Source organism: Cnephaeus nilssonii, assembly GCF_951640355.1.
Source record: "Cnephaeus nilssonii genome assembly, chromosome: 9".
In the NCBI taxonomy this organism is placed as follows: Eukaryota; Metazoa; Chordata; class Mammalia; order Chiroptera; family Vespertilionidae; genus Cnephaeus; species Cnephaeus nilssonii.
The window spans coordinates 84,519,115-84,537,600 of NC_137080.1; the positions used below are offsets into that span (position 1 = coordinate 84,519,115).

At 49.8% G+C, this 18,486-nt stretch overlaps 2 protein-coding genes across 3 annotated transcripts; one reads left to right on the forward strand and one right to left on the reverse strand.

The window, feature by feature from the left end:
* Positions 1–537: 537 nt before the first annotated feature.
* On the reverse strand, positions 538–5,693 carry POLR1C (RNA polymerase I and III subunit C). The gene is made up of 9 exons (XM_079780556.1): positions 5,497–5,693; positions 5,313–5,384; positions 3,066–3,173; positions 2,708–2,840; positions 2,328–2,447; positions 2,088–2,240; positions 1,794–1,943; positions 1,565–1,681; positions 538–1,441 (listed from the first exon to the last, which is right to left on the reverse strand). Exons 1-9 carry the CDS (start codon positions 5,563–5,565, stop codon positions 1,323–1,325), a joined length of 1,041 nt encoding a protein of 346 aa, XP_079636682.1. The 5' UTR covers positions 5,566–5,693; the 3' UTR covers positions 538–1,322.
* A 40-nt stretch (positions 5,694–5,733) lies between these two features.
* Positions 5,734–10,112, forward strand: YIPF3 (Yip1 domain family member 3). 2 transcript variants are annotated; one of them, XM_079780554.1, is made up of 9 exons: positions 5,735–5,957; positions 6,535–6,732; positions 6,889–6,995; positions 8,321–8,366; positions 8,501–8,593; positions 8,742–8,873; positions 9,067–9,180; positions 9,413–9,536; positions 9,641–10,112. In XM_079780554.1, the coding sequence occupies exons 1-9, from the start codon at positions 5,877–5,879 to the stop codon at positions 9,787–9,789; spliced, it is 1,044 nt and encodes a 347-aa protein (XP_079636680.1). In that variant the 5' UTR covers positions 5,735–5,876; the 3' UTR covers positions 9,790–10,112. The 2 variants fall into 2 exon arrangements, with proteins under 2 accessions (XP_079636681.1, XP_079636680.1); XM_079780555.1 differs by lacking the exon at positions 9,413–9,536 and having other exon boundaries at positions 5,734–5,957; positions 9,067–9,189; positions 9,650–10,112.
* Positions 10,113–18,486: the final 8,374 nt, after the last annotated feature.

Sequence of the window (18,486 nt, forward strand, 5' to 3'; positions counted from 1 at the left end):
ACTGATGGACATGCTCTGTCAGGCTAGAAAAAGATTTCTATCCCTGACAAATATAGACCAGGCAGCCCACACCACTCCCAGTGCTGTCATTGGTGGCTCTGGACCTGTCCCTGATAGTCCAAAGGGAATTGATATTCTTCCTCATGTGTTTATATATATACTAGAGGCCCAGCGCACGATTCAATCGTGCGGGGTAGGGTCCCTAGGCCTAGCCTTCTGCGATCAGGGCCATCTTCTGCCTGTTCGCCAGTCCCCAGGCCCAATGCTGCCTCCGCCGCCGCCACTGAGCTGCCAGGCTGTTGAGATCACCAGCTCATCCCCAGCTCATCCGGGTGCGGACAACCGGCTCCCCGCCTCCGATGGCAGCGGAGCTGGGTGTCCAGGGTGTCCGAGGCAGCCCCCCTAAGCGGCCGCCAATCCAGCCATTGAGAGGCGGTGGGGGGGGGGGGGGGGGGGGGGGGGGCGGGGGGGGGCGGGAGTCCCGCGCCTCTCAATGGCCGGATATGCCACCCCGAGTCCCGCCCCCCAGCCTCCCACCGCCCAATCGTGGGCGTAGTGGAGTGATGGTTATTTGCATATTGCCTTTTTATTATGAAGGATATATATATATACATATATACACATATATATGTATATATATATGTGTATATATATATATATATATATGTATATGTATGTATTGGTTTCAGAAAGGGAGAGGGAAAAAGATAAAAACATCAATGAGAGAGAATCATTGATAGCTGCCTCCTGCATGCCCCCTACTGGGGATCGAGCCAGTGACCTCTTAGTTCCTGAGTTGACTCTCAGCTGCTGAGCCACACTGGCCAGGCACTCATGGTTCTTGATGGCAATGTAATTTGCTAAGGACCACCCTTTTTTCTCTCAGCCGTTCCCCCAGTATCCAAGAGGTAGGGTAAATGGCATACAGTATTTTCTGACTGTGTCCCCAGAAAACACCTCAATTTGGCGTCTCTCATGTAGCCTTGTTGGCCCTAACCTGCAATGACATCTAAGATCAGTATGCTGTTAACGCCAAACCTATTTGAACTGAGGCCCCATGTTTGTGAACCAAACCTGAAGAAGTGGTCTCAGACAAAACACTTTTTGTTCAGATGTGAATTTATTTACATGGAGGCCTTATAAAGGCATAGAAGTCGCATTTTGTGACACATTTAACAAAATGTATTGCCTAAAATGAAGCTGGAATTGTCCCAGTCACATTAGGCTCTCTTCAGCAGTCCTGTGGCAGCAGGTCAGAACCCAAAATCGTCAGCGTGCCTCAGGAGCATCCAAGCCCAGTCATGCTAGTAAGTCTGCAAGCCTCAGTCCATCTGAACTGCATCTAGTTCATCCAAGAACCGCCGGCACTTGCCCATCAGTACCTTGATAGCTTCGCTCACCAGCACATCAGGTGGTAATACCCCCGTTGACTCAACAGAGACTGGAAACCAAAGAGACAGTTTAGCCTAGACTGCTTGCTAGATTTTACATCTGAACTCATATGCAAGGAAGCTATAACACCAAAGAGCTGTCCCCCACCACTCCCTGCAAACTGGATACTCACAGATATAATGGTCCCGAACCCGAGCAAGCCGTACAACCTTCTTCAGCTTCTCATTCCGGAAGACTTCCCTGCTGAAGGTATCTAGCCGGGGATTGGCAACTCTGGCCACCTTTTTACCTAATGAAAACAAACCATGTTATCAACACATGAGCCCAGCTTTCATTCTCCCTGCTTTCAAAGAAAATATACCTTAAGCCCTGACCTGAACAGCATCCCAAAAACCATATACCTTGGACTTCATGCACCTCGATAACACCAGGTGAGAAGCACCGGCTCAGCTCTTCAGCTGCCTCCCCCTCCACAGGCTCCAACAGTGTGATGTCTGGCAGGAGCCTATAACTGGCTGTTGCCACAGGTGAAAACTTGGCATGATCTTTACCTAGAAGGAAATCAGAGCCTGTGGGAAAACCTTTCTTGATATTCCCAAAGCCTGTCGGTGACATCTTAGCTGAGTCCCGTAGCCACACCTCACCCCACTGTATTCAAACTACCTTCTTCCCAGGGCAGCTCATGGGGTTCTCACCAATGCCCTTGACACAGTGCATGAGCAGGTCAATCTCCTGGCCAGGCCGCAGCTGAGCAATGAGGATATCATCATGTACTGGTCGGATGGTGCCCTCCGGGAAGAGGTCAGCCTGGTTCCCCAGGGGAACCCATGTCATGTGCCTGGTGTACACTAGAAGAAGAAGCACATCAAAAGACCTGAGTTCCTAAAATTAGCACCCAACAGGTAGGCCCTCTCTGTCACACTACCAATGCTCACCTTTGTGGTTCACATAGAGTTCATTGGGGTCAGAGGAATCTTTAGCAGCATGGGGGTTCCGAGTACACCTGACTTGAAGCCGAAACTGCAGAGTGTCTATTTCTGTGCCTTCTTCATCTCCTGCACAAAGAGGGGGTGGCATCTCTCAAAGGACTAGTGCACATTTGAGTGCCAGGCACCATATGAGTGCATTACATTTCTCATTTAATACTCTTAACAAATTCATTAAAATCAAGGCACGTGTTCACAGATGACACTAATGTACCAAAAGCTTAGTATAGTCGGTCCAGGATTTGAACATAGGCAGTCTGATTTCAGAACCTACTCCACAGAAAAGAGCTGCTCCCCTTCTCCCACAATTTCATTTCTCAAGCCCTCACCTTGGTTCCGATATTCAAAAAGACGGGGATCGGCATGAATGGGAATGAGCCCCAAGCGATGAGCGAGGATCTCATCCTGGACAATGGATGTGTTGTTGTACACCAGGACCTTTTCCACAGCCATGGTTGGCACCTGCCCGACAAAACAGAATCATCTACCAAGACACAAACTCCCTGCCTGCTGACATAGGTAGGGAAAGACCTCTTCCTCTGAGAATGCTTGATGAAAAATTTACAAATGAGCAGGAGAAACGCTCAGCAGAATTTCAGGAAAACTAAGCCTTGAGACAATTGTACAAGCGAGGTAATGGCAAGGTCTCCCCACACAACTCGCCCCTGCCACCATGCCCACCAATACCTCAGCTAATAGAATACGCCGAAAAGCATTGGCAATGGCTGCATCAATTCCCACCATGTCAAACTCCAGTGCATTTTCATCCATGTGTACCACATCCACACGGAAATTCTAAAAAAAAAAACAACACTAAATGAATCTTGCTCTCTGTATAGTCAATACCTTCCCTCTGGATATTCCCCTTAAAGTATTAACATTCTTCTTCATCCAAAAACCTCTCTTTGCTCAGATGTCCCTCATTAGATGTTCCTTTCTCCCCCAATTTTTTAAAAAATATTTTTTTATTGATTTGGGAGAGGGAGAGAGAAATATCAATGAGAATCATTGATGGACTGCCTCCTGCATGCCCCCCACTGGGGGTTGAGCCCACAACCCAGGCATGTGTCCTTGACCGGAAATGAACCCAGGACCCTTCAGTCCACAGGCCAATGCTCTATCCACTGAGCCATACTGGCTAGGGCTCTCCCCTAATTCTTCGTTTTTGTTTTTAATTTATTGGGGTGACATGGGTTAATAAGATCATACAGATTTCAAGTGCACACTCTTGGATACATGATCTGTATATTGCATTGTGTATTCACCACCCAAGTCAAATCCTCTTCCATCACCATATATTTGACCCCCTTTACCTTTTACTATCCTCTCACACACCCACATCCCTTCCCTCTGGTAACCACCATATTACTGTCAGTACCTATGAGTTTTATTTTGTTTGTTCATTTGCTGCTTTCAGTCAGGAAGGGAGAGAAACATCAATGATGAGAAGAAATCACTGATCGGCTACCTCCTGCACGCCCCCTACCGGGGATACAGTCCACAACCCCGGCATGTGCCCTGACCAGGAATTGAACCATAACCTCCTGGTTCACAGGCCAATGCTCAACCACTGAGCCACACCAGCTGGACTGTACCACATCTTCTTTATCCAATCATCTATCAAAGGACACCAGTTGTTTCTGTGTGTCTCTGCATTATGGCTTTCAGCCAGACCATCCAGAGAGACTATTCTAGAAAACATGCTTCCATACTGCTTAGTCCAGTTGACACTAAACCCATATCTTGTTAGCCTTTTCTGTTGTATTTAGCATTGTTGATAGGATCCCTTCTTTTTCAAACTAGTGCCTTGATTTCTGAGCACCAATTTTTTTGGTTCTCTTCCTTCTCTGATGAATCCTAAATTGACTCACTACCTTCCGCCTACACTATAAACATTACTTCCCAATTTTTCCCTCCAGAGTGACCTCAACCACACTCAGTCTTAGCAATTATCTGTACTGACAACTCCCAAAATATCTCACTTCTCATCTCAATTCAAACATATATTCTACTAGCCTGATAGACTTATCTACTTGCAGGAAACTGAATGCATCATCAATCCCCAAATCTGTTATCAATGAATGATGCCCCCATTCATCAGTTCCCCAAGCTAGGTCATTTTACACTCCCCCCTTACAAACATACTTTCTATATCCCCTTTGCTCTATCACCTACAGTCCCTAAGACACATTTCAATCTTGCCCACCACTAATGCCCTTCCATTTTATACTTTTTTAAAAATATGTTTTTACTGATTTTTAGAGAGGAAGGGAGAGGGATAGAGAGAAACATCCGTGAGAGACACATCAATAGGCTGTCACCTGCACGTCCCCTACAGGGGATGAGGCTGCAACCTAGGCATGTGCCCTGACCTGGAATAGAACTGAGACCTCTTGGTTCATGAGTCAACACTCAACCACTGAGCAACAGCCGCCAGGCCATCCACTTTATATTCTAGCAATAATGAACTGCGTGGACATTCCCACAGCACAGCTCACACAGCCCTTATAATTTAGCTTCTCTTCTTAGTTTCTCCTCATCTTTCGCTGTTCTCAGCTTCTGCTCATTGTTCTAGGCTCAATGCAGATGTCATCTCTTTAACGAAATCTTTCATTCCTCTATCCTCCCTTCCATTCTAGATTAAGTGCTTCTGCGGGATGGGATACCCCCACCCCACTCCATCCCCCTCGTCCTTACTGCTATCAACCGCGCTTTCCACGTTATACTGAAATCATTTGTTTATGCGCGCTCTTCTCCAACAAGACTGAACATCTTGTTCGCAGAACAGGGCGGAAACCATGTGTACAGGGAGCACATTGCTCAATACACGTTTTATGAACCGAGTCAATCCCCAGGGACGACTTCTGAGCACAGGCTGCTCAAACCACCAGGTCCGATCCTCATACTCTCTCCGACATGTCCAGCTCCACCCACCTTTTCAAAGCGCTCCTGGTCCCAGGCATCATCATAGCCCGAATAGTTACCGGGAAAGTCGGTGGTATGAACCTAAAGGAAAGAGAGACGAGTCTGTCCGCGAAGGGGCAGCGAGGCTAAGCCCGTCCCCACTCCTGTTCCCCTCTCATTTTTCTCCTCCCGACTTCAAGGCCACAGAGCTTACATTGCGAACTCCGAACTCCCCTAGAACCACGCGGCTCCGCATCTCTTCCACCGCCTGGGCCGCCGCCATCTTCGAGCCCTCCACGTGATTAAGGTTGCAACTGGCGCATCGTTCCAGTCGCCCTCCTCCGTCTCCGAGGCAACGCGTCACCGCCTGGAAGATTAAATATCGCGAGACTCTGCCCTCTTCCACGTCCCCAGCTTCCGGAAGTCAGTTTGAGCCAAACATCCGGGTTTCTCTTTTTTTTTTTTTTTTTTGCGGTCCGGTTGATCCCACCTCTCTCGCCCTGTACCTTTCCTTCTCTCAGGCCCACGTCTCTCCCACTCGCCTTCCGCGCGCGGGAGTAGCGCGGGCTTCAGCGACGGGAGCCCTCGAGGGACATGGCAACTACGGCGACGCCGGCCGGCGGCTCCCGAAATGGGACTGGCCCGGAATGGGGAGGGTTCGAAGAAAACATCCAGGTAATGGCCTCAAGGCCAGCAGCCCTAGGGGCGGCAGTGGTCAGAAGTGTCGTGGGGACTCTCCCCCGGGCCCTAGAGGTCTGCTCCATTTGCAGCACTTTTCCTCTCCTTTGGGTCTTCGTGCTCACGACCGTCAGTGGGACTAGTGCTGACCTGAAAGGGCGGACATGTACTCCAGCCAGAGGGCCTCGGGTCTTTGGCCCCACGCGCTTTCTTTCGGGATCGGTCGGGGTCACGGGGAGTAGTGCACTAGCTAAAACCATACTGTGTGCACAGTCCTGTTTGGAGTTGGGAAAGACAAAGGAAGTGGGCACTTTGGCAGTCCTTTGGGCTTCGATAGGGAAGGTAGGAGAAAGACATGTATGGGAGGCAGGGAGTACTCGGTTCCTCAGGCTAGAAAAGAGAGAGAACCAAGGTTCTGAGAAGGAAGGAGTGGAAGAGAATGGCATGATCTGTGGTGATTCCAGGCCAACTCCCCAGTCGTGGAAGAACAAAGCCCCAAGTCCTGGGATGAACAGAGGGACTTAATGGATGGAGCAGAAAGGTCCTGCACTCTAGGAGCTTATTGTCTTCACAGGGTGGGGGCTCGGCGGTGATTGACATGGAGAACATGGACGATACTTCAGGCTCCAGCTTCGAGGATATGGGTGAGCTGCATCAGCGCCTGCGTGAAGAAGAAGTAGATGCTGATGCAGCCGCTGCTGAAGAAGAGGATGGGGAATTCCTGGGCATGAAGGGCTTTAAGGGACAGTTGAGCCGGCAGGTGGCTGACCAGGTAAGCAAGACGATCCCTGGCAGGTGGAAAAGTACACCTAGGAGGCCGCAGGTTCTGGCATAGAACCATGTGGAAATCCAACGGAAAATACCCAGAGGGCTCAGAGCCAACAGTCTGACAATACCACCCACCCCATCCTTGTTTTCCTTACTTCAGATGTGGCAGGCAGGGAAGAGGCAAGCCTCTAGGGCCTTCAGCTTGTATGCCAACATCGACATCCTGAGACCCTACTTTGATGTGGAGCCTGCCCAGGTGCGAAGCAGGTGAGGATCCTTCTCCTGACAGAAGCTGCCCTCCTCACATCTAAACTACAGCCAGAGACCAAGCCCTTAGAATCCCCCTCTTCCTGACACCACCAGCCCTCATCATTACATCTGTATTCCAGCTGCACCATTCCTCTTACCAGTCCCGGAACAGGATATGGTGTTAACACCACCTCCTCCTCTTTTCCATCTAGTAAACCACTCATCTTCCCTCAGAACCTAGCTCAAATGTCGCTTCCTTTGTTTCTCATCCCTCACCCTATGCCCAGCTTGTCCTTTCCTGGTGCGCCCATGGAGGTCTGTGCTTTCCTCTAACAGATAACACTTACCAAACATACCAAACTCACGGCCGGCAGGCCGCGTGCCTCGTTTATTTAAGCAGTGCTATACTTTCTTTTCTCGGGTCTGTCTCCCCAGAGACCTCCTCAAAAGCAGGCTCTGTTTTGCTTATCATCTTATTCCCAGCACCAGAACAGTCTCTGCACCAGAATATCAGTACATAGTTGTTGACTGACTTTTTAAGAACTGGAATTAATCTTGGTTGTGGTTCTTTGTTGATCCTTTCATTTAACCAATACTTAGCAAATACCCAGTACACTCAGCAAGTACTTACTAAGCTTTTTCTCTGCAAACTCTGCTAGTTGTGTCCGAGTTAGTGGGGAAGACAAGTGGGAGCCTTGCCCTCGAGGGCAGTTAGAGTACAGCACTCATTTGCTATGAAGGGACACATGGGGGACATCTGACCCAGAGTAGGCTAGAGGGGGGACAGGGTGGGTTTCCCAGGAGAGTAGTCTAGTCAAATTCCAAGGTATTATTAAGAGCTAGCCACTTAAGAAGAGAGGGGGACTTGTATTCCTTCTGCTGGAATTTTCATACCACTTCAAATACGTTTCAAGAAAAGACTCGGCAGAGCCTGGAGGAATGATAATCAGGAAGAGAGGCAGGAGGCACACTGGTTCCCTCAAGTACCACCTTCAAAACCTTCCCCAGGGCTTCACCATCACAGTTCGGAAATCTGGGCATTCTCGGAGTTTGCCTTTTAAAGGAGAGCAGTTCAAATAGGTAAATTCTCAAACCCTCTCCGAGGCCCCGCTGGGCTCCCTGAGCTCCGTATTGCTGCTGCATCAGTCAGCACGGCATCAGGGGTGGTCCTTCCTGGAAGCATTTTTCGGGCAAAGAAGTGATTTCCTCATTCCCTGTCCGTCTTTACTACCCTCTTCTCCCTTCACCATCTAGCATGTTCTCTGGAGTTAGAAAGATGAATAAGATTCAGGCCCTCCAGAACCTCATAAGTGCTGCCTCTGCTCTCATCTCTCCTCTCCCAGGCTCCTGGAGTCCATGATCCCCATCAAGATGGTCAACTTCCCCCAGGTGACTAGAGGGTAGCATGACTGGAAGAGCCAGCCAGGGGACGCCCTAGGGCAGAGGGTGGGGTCACCAGGCCAAACCTGGGAAGGAATAAACAGAAGAGCCATTGTACCCTGAATGAGTTGGTATTTTGACAGAAAATCGCTGGTGAGCTCTATGGACCTCTCATGCTGGTCTTCACACTGGTTGCCATTCTCCTCCACGGGATGAAGACATCTGACACCATTATCGTAAGCAGGACAGAGGACTTGGGGGGTGGCTGAGTGGAGCTGCCCAAGGAGAAAACGTTGCAGTGAGTTAGAAGCAGCCCTGCGGATAGCCCTGGGTAAGGCTGAGACCAGAGGCGTCCCAGGACTAAGTAGAGCCTTCACCCCACAGCGGGAGGGCACCCTGATGGGCACAGCCATTGGCACCTGCTTTGGCTATTGGCTGGGTGTCTCATCCTTCATCTACTTCCTCGCCTACCTGTGCAACGCCCAGATCACCATGCTCCAGATGCTGGCACTGCTGGTAAGGAGTCCAGCATGGTGGTGGGCAAGGGTGGCCTTATAACAGTAGCCAGGCCCTGGTGTGCATCTGTCCTGGGGCTCCAGGGCCTGGAATGGGATAAGCTGGCCGGTGGACCATGTCTTTCTCAGGGTCCCCGTGAGGGTCCAAAGGCCAGCCCACCCTGAGAGATTCTCCTCTCCACCTTCCTTCCTAGGGCTATGGCCTCTTTGGGCACTGCATTGTCCTGCTCGTCACCTACAACATCCACCTGCACGCCCTCTTCTACCTCTTTTGGCTGCTGGTGGGGGGGCTGTCCACCTTGCGTATGGTAAGCTGGGCAGATTTCCAGGGGTGGGCTGTCCTCCCGGGGAGCTGGGGAAAGCTCATAAGAGGCTCTCAGTGGGGGAGAAGAGCCCGAAGAGGGTTCTGATCTGGGGAGGAGTATCTTCTCCACACTGCTCACTGGAGCCGGGCCCTCTAAGCCAGCGGTCACCAACCTTGCGGACCTCACGGACCACCGGTTGGGGACCGCTGCCTAAGCTATATTCCTGTGGCCCTAGGTGGCAGTGTTGGTGTCACGGACTGTGGGCCCCACACAGCGGCTGCTCCTCTGTGGCACCCTAGCTGCCCTACACATGCTCTTCCTGCTCTATCTGCATTTTGCCTACCACAAGGTGGTAGAGGGTAAGTGACAGGAGGCCTGGGTGTGGGGGAAGGGAAGCACAGCTGCCTAGGGCAGGATCCAGCTAGCTCTTGCTCACATTCCATCCTCCTCCTCCTCCTCTCAGGGATCCTAGACACACTGGAGGGCCCCAACATCCCACCCATGCAGAGGGTCCCCAGAGACATCCCCGCTGTACTCCCTGATGCGAGGCCTCCAGCCAGCGTGCTCAACACTACAGTCAAGGCCGTCGAGGTGATCCTGCAGTCACACTGACCCGCTGAAACCCTTGGCCAGCCCCCTGGAGCCCTGCTGCAGAGTGGAGGAAGATTCCAGGACAGAACTGAAGACACGTCTCTGATGGGGTCTGCAGCTGCCAGAGCTGTAGCCGCTGAAGCACCTCCTTCGACGCCTGTTGGGGCTTCAGAAGAGCACAAGGCCAGGAGCCCTGGCCAGGACTGCAGGGCTCTGCAGCCAGTGCAGAAAGTGGGTCAGCGCCTCTGAGGCCCTCTCACCACCCACCCCTTCCTTCCTCTTTATTTCTCCCACATTGTCTTGTTAAATATAGACTTGGTAATTAAAATACTGATTGAAGCCTGGGACTGCAGCTACCCTTCCAGTGGCCCTCCCTGCCACCCTACTTCCTGTGCCCTTTGCTGTTCTGTCAGTGGTGGTGTTGTCATATGTTCCCTTATCTATACCCTCAGGATGGAAGGTGGGACAGTCGGGAGGAAGGTAGGACAGCCCAGACTACCCTGAAGCCAGTGATTGAATATGGAACCTGTCCCTGGGTGCAGAGGACACCTGACCCACGGAGCAGCAGGGAGGCCTCAGACACAAGAACCATAAGTCTGGTGGAGCAGTGCACCCAGCTTGAGTCTGGGTCACCAGTGGAGCAATGACAATTGGACAGAAACTTCCAGGCTCAACCCCATGTCATTATAAGGCCCTTATACACCTGGGCCATTGTGTAGGAATAATTTTCCTGGGTCGGCTCACATTTGAGGCCAAACTTGGCTTTGCCCAGGTTATATTGGAGCCAGAGAAACACACTCTTCAGGAGTTCTGTCCTTCCTCTTCAAGAATGCTGGTTACTCTTAAAACTACTACTCGGTGGCTGAGCATCGACCTGTGAACCAGGAGGTCATGGTTCAATTCCCAGTCAGGGCACATGACCGGATTTCGGGCTCAGTCCCCAGTGTGAGGCGTGCAGGAGGCAGCTGATCATTGACTCTCATCATTGATGTTTCTCTCTCCCTTCCTCTCTGAAATCAATAAAGATTTTATATATATATATATTTTACATCACAACCCAAATAGCACCATCCACCCCACCACCTATTTAATCTGCCCCACTGGTTAACAAGAAATAGAATTTTTACTTCTCTTCACTACACTTCTATTACTCATTAAGAAGAAAAAAAGTTTTTTACCCTAGTAAATCTAGGTCAGCATCTTGCCTTCCTAATAAAGGGACTAAAAGATGTGCCCTCATTCGCCTGAGGCTCCCCGACCATCACCCTTGGAAAAATTCCAACATTACAGTGTGTCCCTCCTGACGGCTTCAGCCCACTTCCTATGGCCCCACCACCACTCCAGGTCCTGATCCTGCACCCCGTTTACTTGGGCTACCCTCGGTCTCACAGGTACTCAGCCTCAGTATCAGCAGTGCCCTCAGCACCTGGGGACGGAGCGGCACCAGCACCCGGCATCCACCTGAGGCTCACCTGCCTCTACCTGAGGCTCACCTGCCTCTACCTGAGGCTCACCTGCCTCTACCTGAGGCTCACCTGCCTCTACCTGAGGCTCACCTGCCTCTACCTGAGGCTCACCTGCCTCTACCTGAGGCTCACCTGCCTCTACCTGAGGCTCACCTGCCTCTACCTGAGGCTCACCTGCCTCTACCTGAGGCTCACCTGCCTCTACCTGAGGCTCACCTGCCTCTACCTGAGGCTCACCTGCCTCAGAAACACTTGGAGGTTTCCCTGTGCCTGGTAGCTCAGGCCACCTCTTCCCCGCCAGGCCCCTGAGGCTGCCACTGCGAAGATGCCATCTGATACCACTGAGAGTTCCTTCTCTATTTCTAAAATCCTACAAATTAATGCTTAAATCTTGATGGCATCTCTCCTTCCACACTGACTGCATTCTTTCTTAGCTGGTATCCTGATGTGAACCCACATCCTAATATGTAAACCTGAACCTCTGCCCCTAGGCCTGCCCAGCACAGTCAACAACACATTCTTCTCAATCATCTTCAGGTATCTCAGACCTTCCTGGACACCCAGGGGCAGATCCAGCCCTGGCTCCCAGCCCCACCCTCTACACCAGTGATGGTGAACCTATGACACGCGTGTCAGCACTGACACGCGTAGCCATTTCTGATGACACGCGGCCGCATGCCGAGGATGAAACATTTGCGAAATAATGTTTTTTCCTCAAAGTGACACACTACCCGAGTTATGCTCAGTGTTTTGGCGAAGTTTGACACACCAAGCTCAAAAGGTTACCCATCACTGCTCTACACCTAGGGTCTTGGCTTCTTCTCTATACACAGAGGGTGACAAAGTAGTCTGGAGTGAGGATAACCACTTTTTCTTTTTTAAAAAAATATATTTTATTGATTTTTTACAGAGAGGAAGGGAGAGGGATAGAGAGCCAGAAACATCAATGAGAGAGACATTGATTCAGCTGCCTCCTGCACACCTCCTACTGGGGATGTGCCCGCAACCAAGGTACATGCCCTTGACCGGAATCGAACCTGGGACCTTTCAGTCCGCAAGCCGATGCTCTATCCACTGAGCCAAACCGGTTAGGGCAGGATAACCACTTTTAATAGAAGTTGCACATCTTCAGTCCCAAGTTCTCCCCTCATTCAGCAGATGTGGCCAATCTCCCCCACCCCTCGTCTGCCCCACCCTATTGGAAATATAAAAATACTACCTCTCCATTTCTTCCTCAGAACAACCTGGAAATAATAGCATCTGTTATGGACTGAATGCTGTGTCCCCCTAAAATTCTTATGTTAAAGCCCTAACCCCCAATGTGACTGTATTTGAAGATGAGGCATTGGAGAAGGTGACAAAGGTTAAGTGAGGTCAGTAGAACTTGTGCCCTTATGAGAGGAAGAGGCACCAGCACTCAGCCATGTGAAGACACAGGGAGAAGGTGGCCACCTACAAGCCAGAAAGAGTCCTCACCAAGCGGGACCTTATTCCAGACTTCTAGCCTCTAGAACTGTGAGAAAACAGATCTCTGTTGTTTAAGCCACCCAGTCTGCGGTATTTTGTTAAAGTACTCCAACCTGATTAATACAGAATCCTAAACCTAGAGAGTGTTTACATAATATCTCTAATTTTGGTAATGAGGAAATTAAGGCCCTGAGAAGGCATTTTAAAAGCAAAGCTAGCCCTATCTGGTTTGGCTCAGTGGATAGAGCGTCGGCCTGTGGACTGAAGAGTCCCAGGGTCGATTCTGGTCAAGGGCACATGCCTGGGTTGCAGGCTCAATCCCCAGTAGGGGGCGTGCAGGAGGCAGCCAATCAATGGTTCACTCTCATCATTGATGTTTCTCTCTCCCTCTCCCTTCTTCTCTGAAATCAATATTATATATATATATATATATATATATATATATATATATATATTTTTTTTTAAGCAAAGCTAAAGTCTCAGCAGACCTTTGAAGAAGGGGGCTTCCTGGCTATAAATCTGGAAGTCCCCTGGGTAAAAAAGCTCTAAAAGGTAGAGTTTGTTCAAGAGGCCTGGGGGCTGCTGAGGTGACACAGCATTCTCTCAGACCCCTAAACACTGTCCAGACAGGACAGCTGAGGTTAAAATAGGAGTCATGGGACATCAAGGTCGCAGAGTGCTGCAGCCAGACACGGGGGTGGTCTGCACAGCCTGGTGGTTGCCAGAGGAAGGGGGTGGGGGAGTAGGAGAAATGGATGGATTGTTTTTAGTTTAAATAAATTGAATAAAAGTAACTAAATAACTTTTTAAATTAAAAAAAAAAAAGAGGCACAGTGAGGCATACCTGGGGGGTGGGTCTCTCAGCTTGTCAGGGACCCTCGCCGGGGACTGGCGCCGCAGGAGGGGAGAGGCCCACACAGCCAGGACAGAGCATTGACCCACCCTTGTGAGGCTTGTCGGCGACCTAAGGCTGGGGCAGAGCTGACTAATAGGCCATCTGTAGGAGCAGCTGAGCCCTAAGGATTGCACCTGCTGAGTTATGCTCCCCCAGGAGGGAAAGATGTCTGAGTGTTCCCTTTCCAACCCCCCTTGCCTTTGTGCTCTGGTAGCCTACGTCAGCTTTTTAGAAACCGGCAATTTACGTACAGACCTGTGTCGTCCTCTACAGCATGAAACACAGTCACGTAAGGGAGGCTGAGTCTAGGTGGTCCATGGCAGACCAGAACCCGAGCCAATGGGGTCCTTTCTGGAACAAGGCGGGCGGTACATCATACATACATGCATAGATGGAAAAGGAATTTCTATTGTCCAAACACCCACACTACCAGCAGGTGAGATTGACAGCAGGGCTTCAGGAAAGATGACTGGCACCCTTTGTAAAGAGCATGCTTGTCTCCTCTAAGGGAAGGACAGGACTCACCACCCTCCGGCTGCCTGAGATCTTTTCTTCCTTTCACCTGCTCTCTCCCGCCTCCACTTCCTCAACGCCCTCTCCCCATTAAACCACTGTGGTCAAGGTCACGCCCCTATCATTTACTGGAAATCCTTGAGCAGTCAAAGATGACCTTTTCATTGCCAGATGCAATTTTTTAATTGAACTTTTTGAGGTGACATTGGTTAACAAAATTCAACAACCATTATGATAAAAAACTCTCAACAAAATGGGTATAAATGGAATGTACTTCAACATGATAAAAGGCATATTATATTCAATGGTGAAAAGCTGAAAGCTTTTCCTCTAATATCAGGAACAAGACAAGGATGCCCCCTCTAACTACTATCCTATCTAATAAAAGAGTAATATGCAAATTGACCATCACTCCAACACACAAGATGGCTGCCCCCATGTGATCAAAGATGGCTGCCCCCATGTGGACACAAGATGGCTGCCACAAGATGGCCAGCAGGAGAGGGCAGTTGGGAGGGATCAGGTCAGCAGGGGAGGGCAGTTGGGAGTGATCAGGCCAGCAGGGGAGGGCAGTTGGGAGGGACCAGGCCTGCAAGGGAGGGCAGTTGGGGGTGATCAAGCCTGCAGGGGAGGGCAGTTAGGGGTGACCAGGCCGGCAGAGGAGGGAAGTTGGGGGTGACCAGGCCTGCAGGGAAGGGCAGTTGCGGGGGACCCAGGCCTGCAGGGGAGAGCAGTTGGGAGGGGACCAGGCTGGCAGGGGAGGGCAGTAAGGGGTGACCAGGCCTGCAGGGGAGGGCAGTTAGGGGCAATCAGGCTGGCAGGGGAGCAGTTAGGCATCAATCAGGCTGGCAGGGGAGTGGTTAGGGGGTGATCAGGCTGGCAGGCAGAAGCAGTTAGGGGCAATCAGGAAGGCAGGCCGGCAAGCAGTTGGGAGCCAGCAGTCCTGGATTGTGAGAGGGATGTCTGACTGCCTGTTTAGGCCCGATCCTAAACGGGCAGTAAGACATCCCTCGAGGGGTCCCAGATTGGAGAGGGTGCAGGCTGGGCTAAGGGACACACACACCCATGCACGAATTTCGTGCACTGGGCCTCTAGTTATTAAATATGATTATTGGCAGTCCTAACCACAGCAACCAGACAAGAAAAAGAAATAAAAGACATCCAGATCTGCGGGGGCCTGATGCGGCGGGGGCCAAACATGGCGGGGATCTCCCTTTTCCGTGTCCCGCGCGGAAAGAGAGATGAATGAACCGGTTCTAAGTGGAGGCGGCCAGGGATTGAGAAATAATAGAAATAAAGAAAACAAGACACAGAAATAGATTCATGAAGCTGGGGCTGGGTGGGACGCCATCTTTCCTCTCTGATGGAGAGGCAGCATGACGACGACCCTGAGCCACCCAGCAGGTTTATTTTATATCCCCAAAATCCAGGAAGTAACACCAACACTTAGGATCAAAGGAGCTTATTTGCATTAACTAGGCCCCAGCATTACTAGATTTACATATCTAGACCCGCCCCTGCTGACACCTGGGCTGCTATGAAGTCAGAACTGATTAACATGTCCAGCCTCATTGGGGAAGCAAGTTCCCAGGGCGTGACTTGGCCTACTCCCTGAGTTCAGCTGATGATAATTAAGGAAATGCCCAGGTGCCTTCCAGGCGGCCCTCTACACAGATCAGAAAGGAATAAGTAAAACTGTCACTATTTGCAGATGGCATGATACAATTATAGAAAACCCTAAAGAACCCACCAAAAAATTAATGGAATTAATAAATGAATTCCGTAAAGTAGTAGGATACAAAATTAATATACAGAAATCCATCATGTTTCTATACACTAATAACAAATGAGTGGAAGGAGAGATTAAGAAAGCAATCCCAGCCCTGGCCAGTGTGTCTCAGTGGATAGAGCAAACCATCATGGAAATGCAAATCAAAACCACACTGAAAGCCCAACTGCTGTGGCTCAATGGTTGAGTGTTGACCTATGAACCAGGAGGTCACAGTTCGATTCCCGGTCAGGGCACATGCCCAGGTTGTGGGCTCAATCCCCAGTGTGGGGATTGCAGGAGGCAGCTGATCAATGATTCTCTCTCATTATTGATGTTTCTATCTCTCTCTTCCTCTACCTTCCTCTCTGAAATCAAAAATATATTTAAGAGAAACACAATCAGATACCACTTCACACTGGATTCAAAAGAAGAAAAAACGTCCTAAGACACAGACAATAGTATGGTGATTGCCAGAGGGAAAGAGGAGGAAGGCAGGCAGAAGAGGATAAAGTGGGATAAATGGGGATGAAAAGAGATTTGACTTTGGGTGAACACTCAACACAATACACAGATGATGTGTTACAGAATTGCACACCTGAAACCTATAAGACTTTATGAACTAATGTCACCCCAATCAACTCAATAAAAATTTTTAAAAATCAACAAATAAATGTGTTGGCAAAGATGTGGAGTAAAGGGAACCCTCACGTACTGTGGGCTGGACTGCAAATTAGGGCAGCTACTATGGAAAACAGGATGGAGATTCCTCAAAAAACTAAAAATAGAACTAGCCTACGACCCAGCAATTCCACTTCTGGGTATTTATCTGAAGAAAATAAAAACATTTATTTGAAAAGATATATGCACCCCTATGTTCACTTCAGTATTATTTACCACAGCAATATATGGAAGCCACCTAGATGTTCATCAGCAGATGAATGTGTCAAGAAATACGGTGTATATATACAATGGCATACTGTTCAACAAAAGGGGCGGTGGCCGGCCGCTGACCCTGGCCATAGTTCCTGGGGATGGAGGAGGAGGTCAAGTCCACGCAGCTCTCAGGGCTGTGCTAGCTCTCCACATGCGATCCTGAGTCCAAGTAAGTTAGAGGGGCGCTCTGTCTTCCTGCAGCATCCGCAGCCCTCTTTCCCACATTTTCTGTTCTCTGTGTCACGTGTCCTCATACTCGGAACACACACGTGCACACCCACATATGTGTACACACTCACACAAGCAAACACACATATCACTGTACACACTTACACCAACACATCCACACCCCCCTGGGAAAATGGCAGAGACAGACATCAGAGCACAGAGCTGAGAAGGCGGAAGCAGAGGGTTGGGTAGAGAGTTGGAAGCAACCTGCCGAGGCAGCTCACGCTGGGATCTGGGTCACTGGAGGTCTGAATCCCAGCTCCCTCACTGGCCAGCTTGGTACTGCTGGGTTAGGAACTGAACCGGAGGCCTAGTTTCTTTTTTTCTAAAATGAGGGTAACACCACCACCAAAAAAATCAGGATTTTTTTGTTTATTTGAGAAACAAATGAAATATGTACTAAAGTTCTTTATAAATTGCAATGCTGTGAAGAGTCATATGGAAACAAAGATAAGGGAAAATGTTACCCCTATGTTCACCTAGCAAATACTCACTTATTTTGAACCAAGGGTAGAAAGCTAATTGAAGCTCTACGACTAAAAATCACAACTCCATCGAAAGGCAGTGCTGCCAGTGACCTGTGCACATCACCTGGTGGGGCCTGAGGGCTACCCAGGCTGGGAACCCGGGGCTGATTGGTAACCACTGTTCCACCTGCACAATAACAGGGTCATACGACTAACACATTACCTTTATTTACAATCTTGACATTTTGTTCATCATGGATTTTTTGCATTTATTTTTAAAATATTTTTTATTGATTTTAGAGAAGAAGGGAGAGGGAGAGATAGAAACATCAATGATGAGAGAGAATCATGGATCAGCTGCCTCCTGCACGCCCCCCACTGGGGATCGAGCCCACAACCCAGGCAAGTTCCTTGACCAGAATCGAACCTGGGACCCTTCAGCCCTCAGGCCAACGCCCTATCCACTGAGCCAAACCGGCTAGGGCTGCATTAATTTTTAAATACGGCATTAAAATATGACTCCTCTTGGTTACTGAGTGTTTCGGTGCTCCTTAATTCTGCATGGGAGGTGAGGTCTCCCTTGCTTCCCAGCTCCAGCCCCCGAGAGCGGAAATGGATGCCACTCATTATTGCCGTGTTTGGTTCCGGTGGATCACCTGTGTGTTCTCAGCCACGCCACTTTATCTCCTCTCCCCATTTGGCCAATCTATGAAGTAAAGCTATTGCAAAGGGTATAAAAGAAGCCAGAAAGTCGGTCTTTGGTGTCAAGGACCTTTCAATCTGGCAAGGCGAACTGATGCAGCCTGAGGACAGTTTGAGCTGCTGGGTCATAGAAGACAACGTGGCCCACACTGTTGTTATAAACTGTGGGAATTCAGCCCTGGACGGCTTGGCTCAGTGGATAGAGCGTCAGCCTGCAGACTGAGGGGTCCTGGGTTCGATTCCGGCCAGGGGCACATGCCTGGGTTGCAGGCTCAA

Excerpts from the sequence above, each read along its gene's own strand:
- POLR1C (XM_079780556.1), bottom strand. The coding sequence starts at position 5,565 with ATGGCGGCGGCCCAGGCGGTGGAAGAGATGCGGAGCCGCGTGGTTCTA. Across the intron at positions 2,448-2,707 it reads TTTTGAATATCGGAACCAAG|GAGATGAAGAAGGCACAGAA; the intron begins GTGAGGGCTTGA and ends CTCTTTGTGCAG. Across the intron at positions 1,682-1,793 it reads CGAGGTGCATGAAGTCCAAG|GTAAAAAGGTGGCCAGAGTT; the intron begins GTATATGGTTTT and ends TGTTTTCATTAG.
- YIPF3 (XM_079780554.1), top strand. The coding sequence starts at position 5,877 with ATGGCAACTACGGCGACGCCGGCCGGCGGCTCCCGAAATGGGACTGGC. Across the intron at positions 6,733-6,888 it reads GCCGGCAGGTGGCTGACCAG|ATGTGGCAGGCAGGGAAGAG; the intron begins GTAAGCAAGACG and ends TCCTTACTTCAG. Across the intron at positions 8,594-8,741 it reads AGACATCTGACACCATTATC|CGGGAGGGCACCCTGATGGG; the intron begins GTAAGCAGGACA and ends TTCACCCCACAG.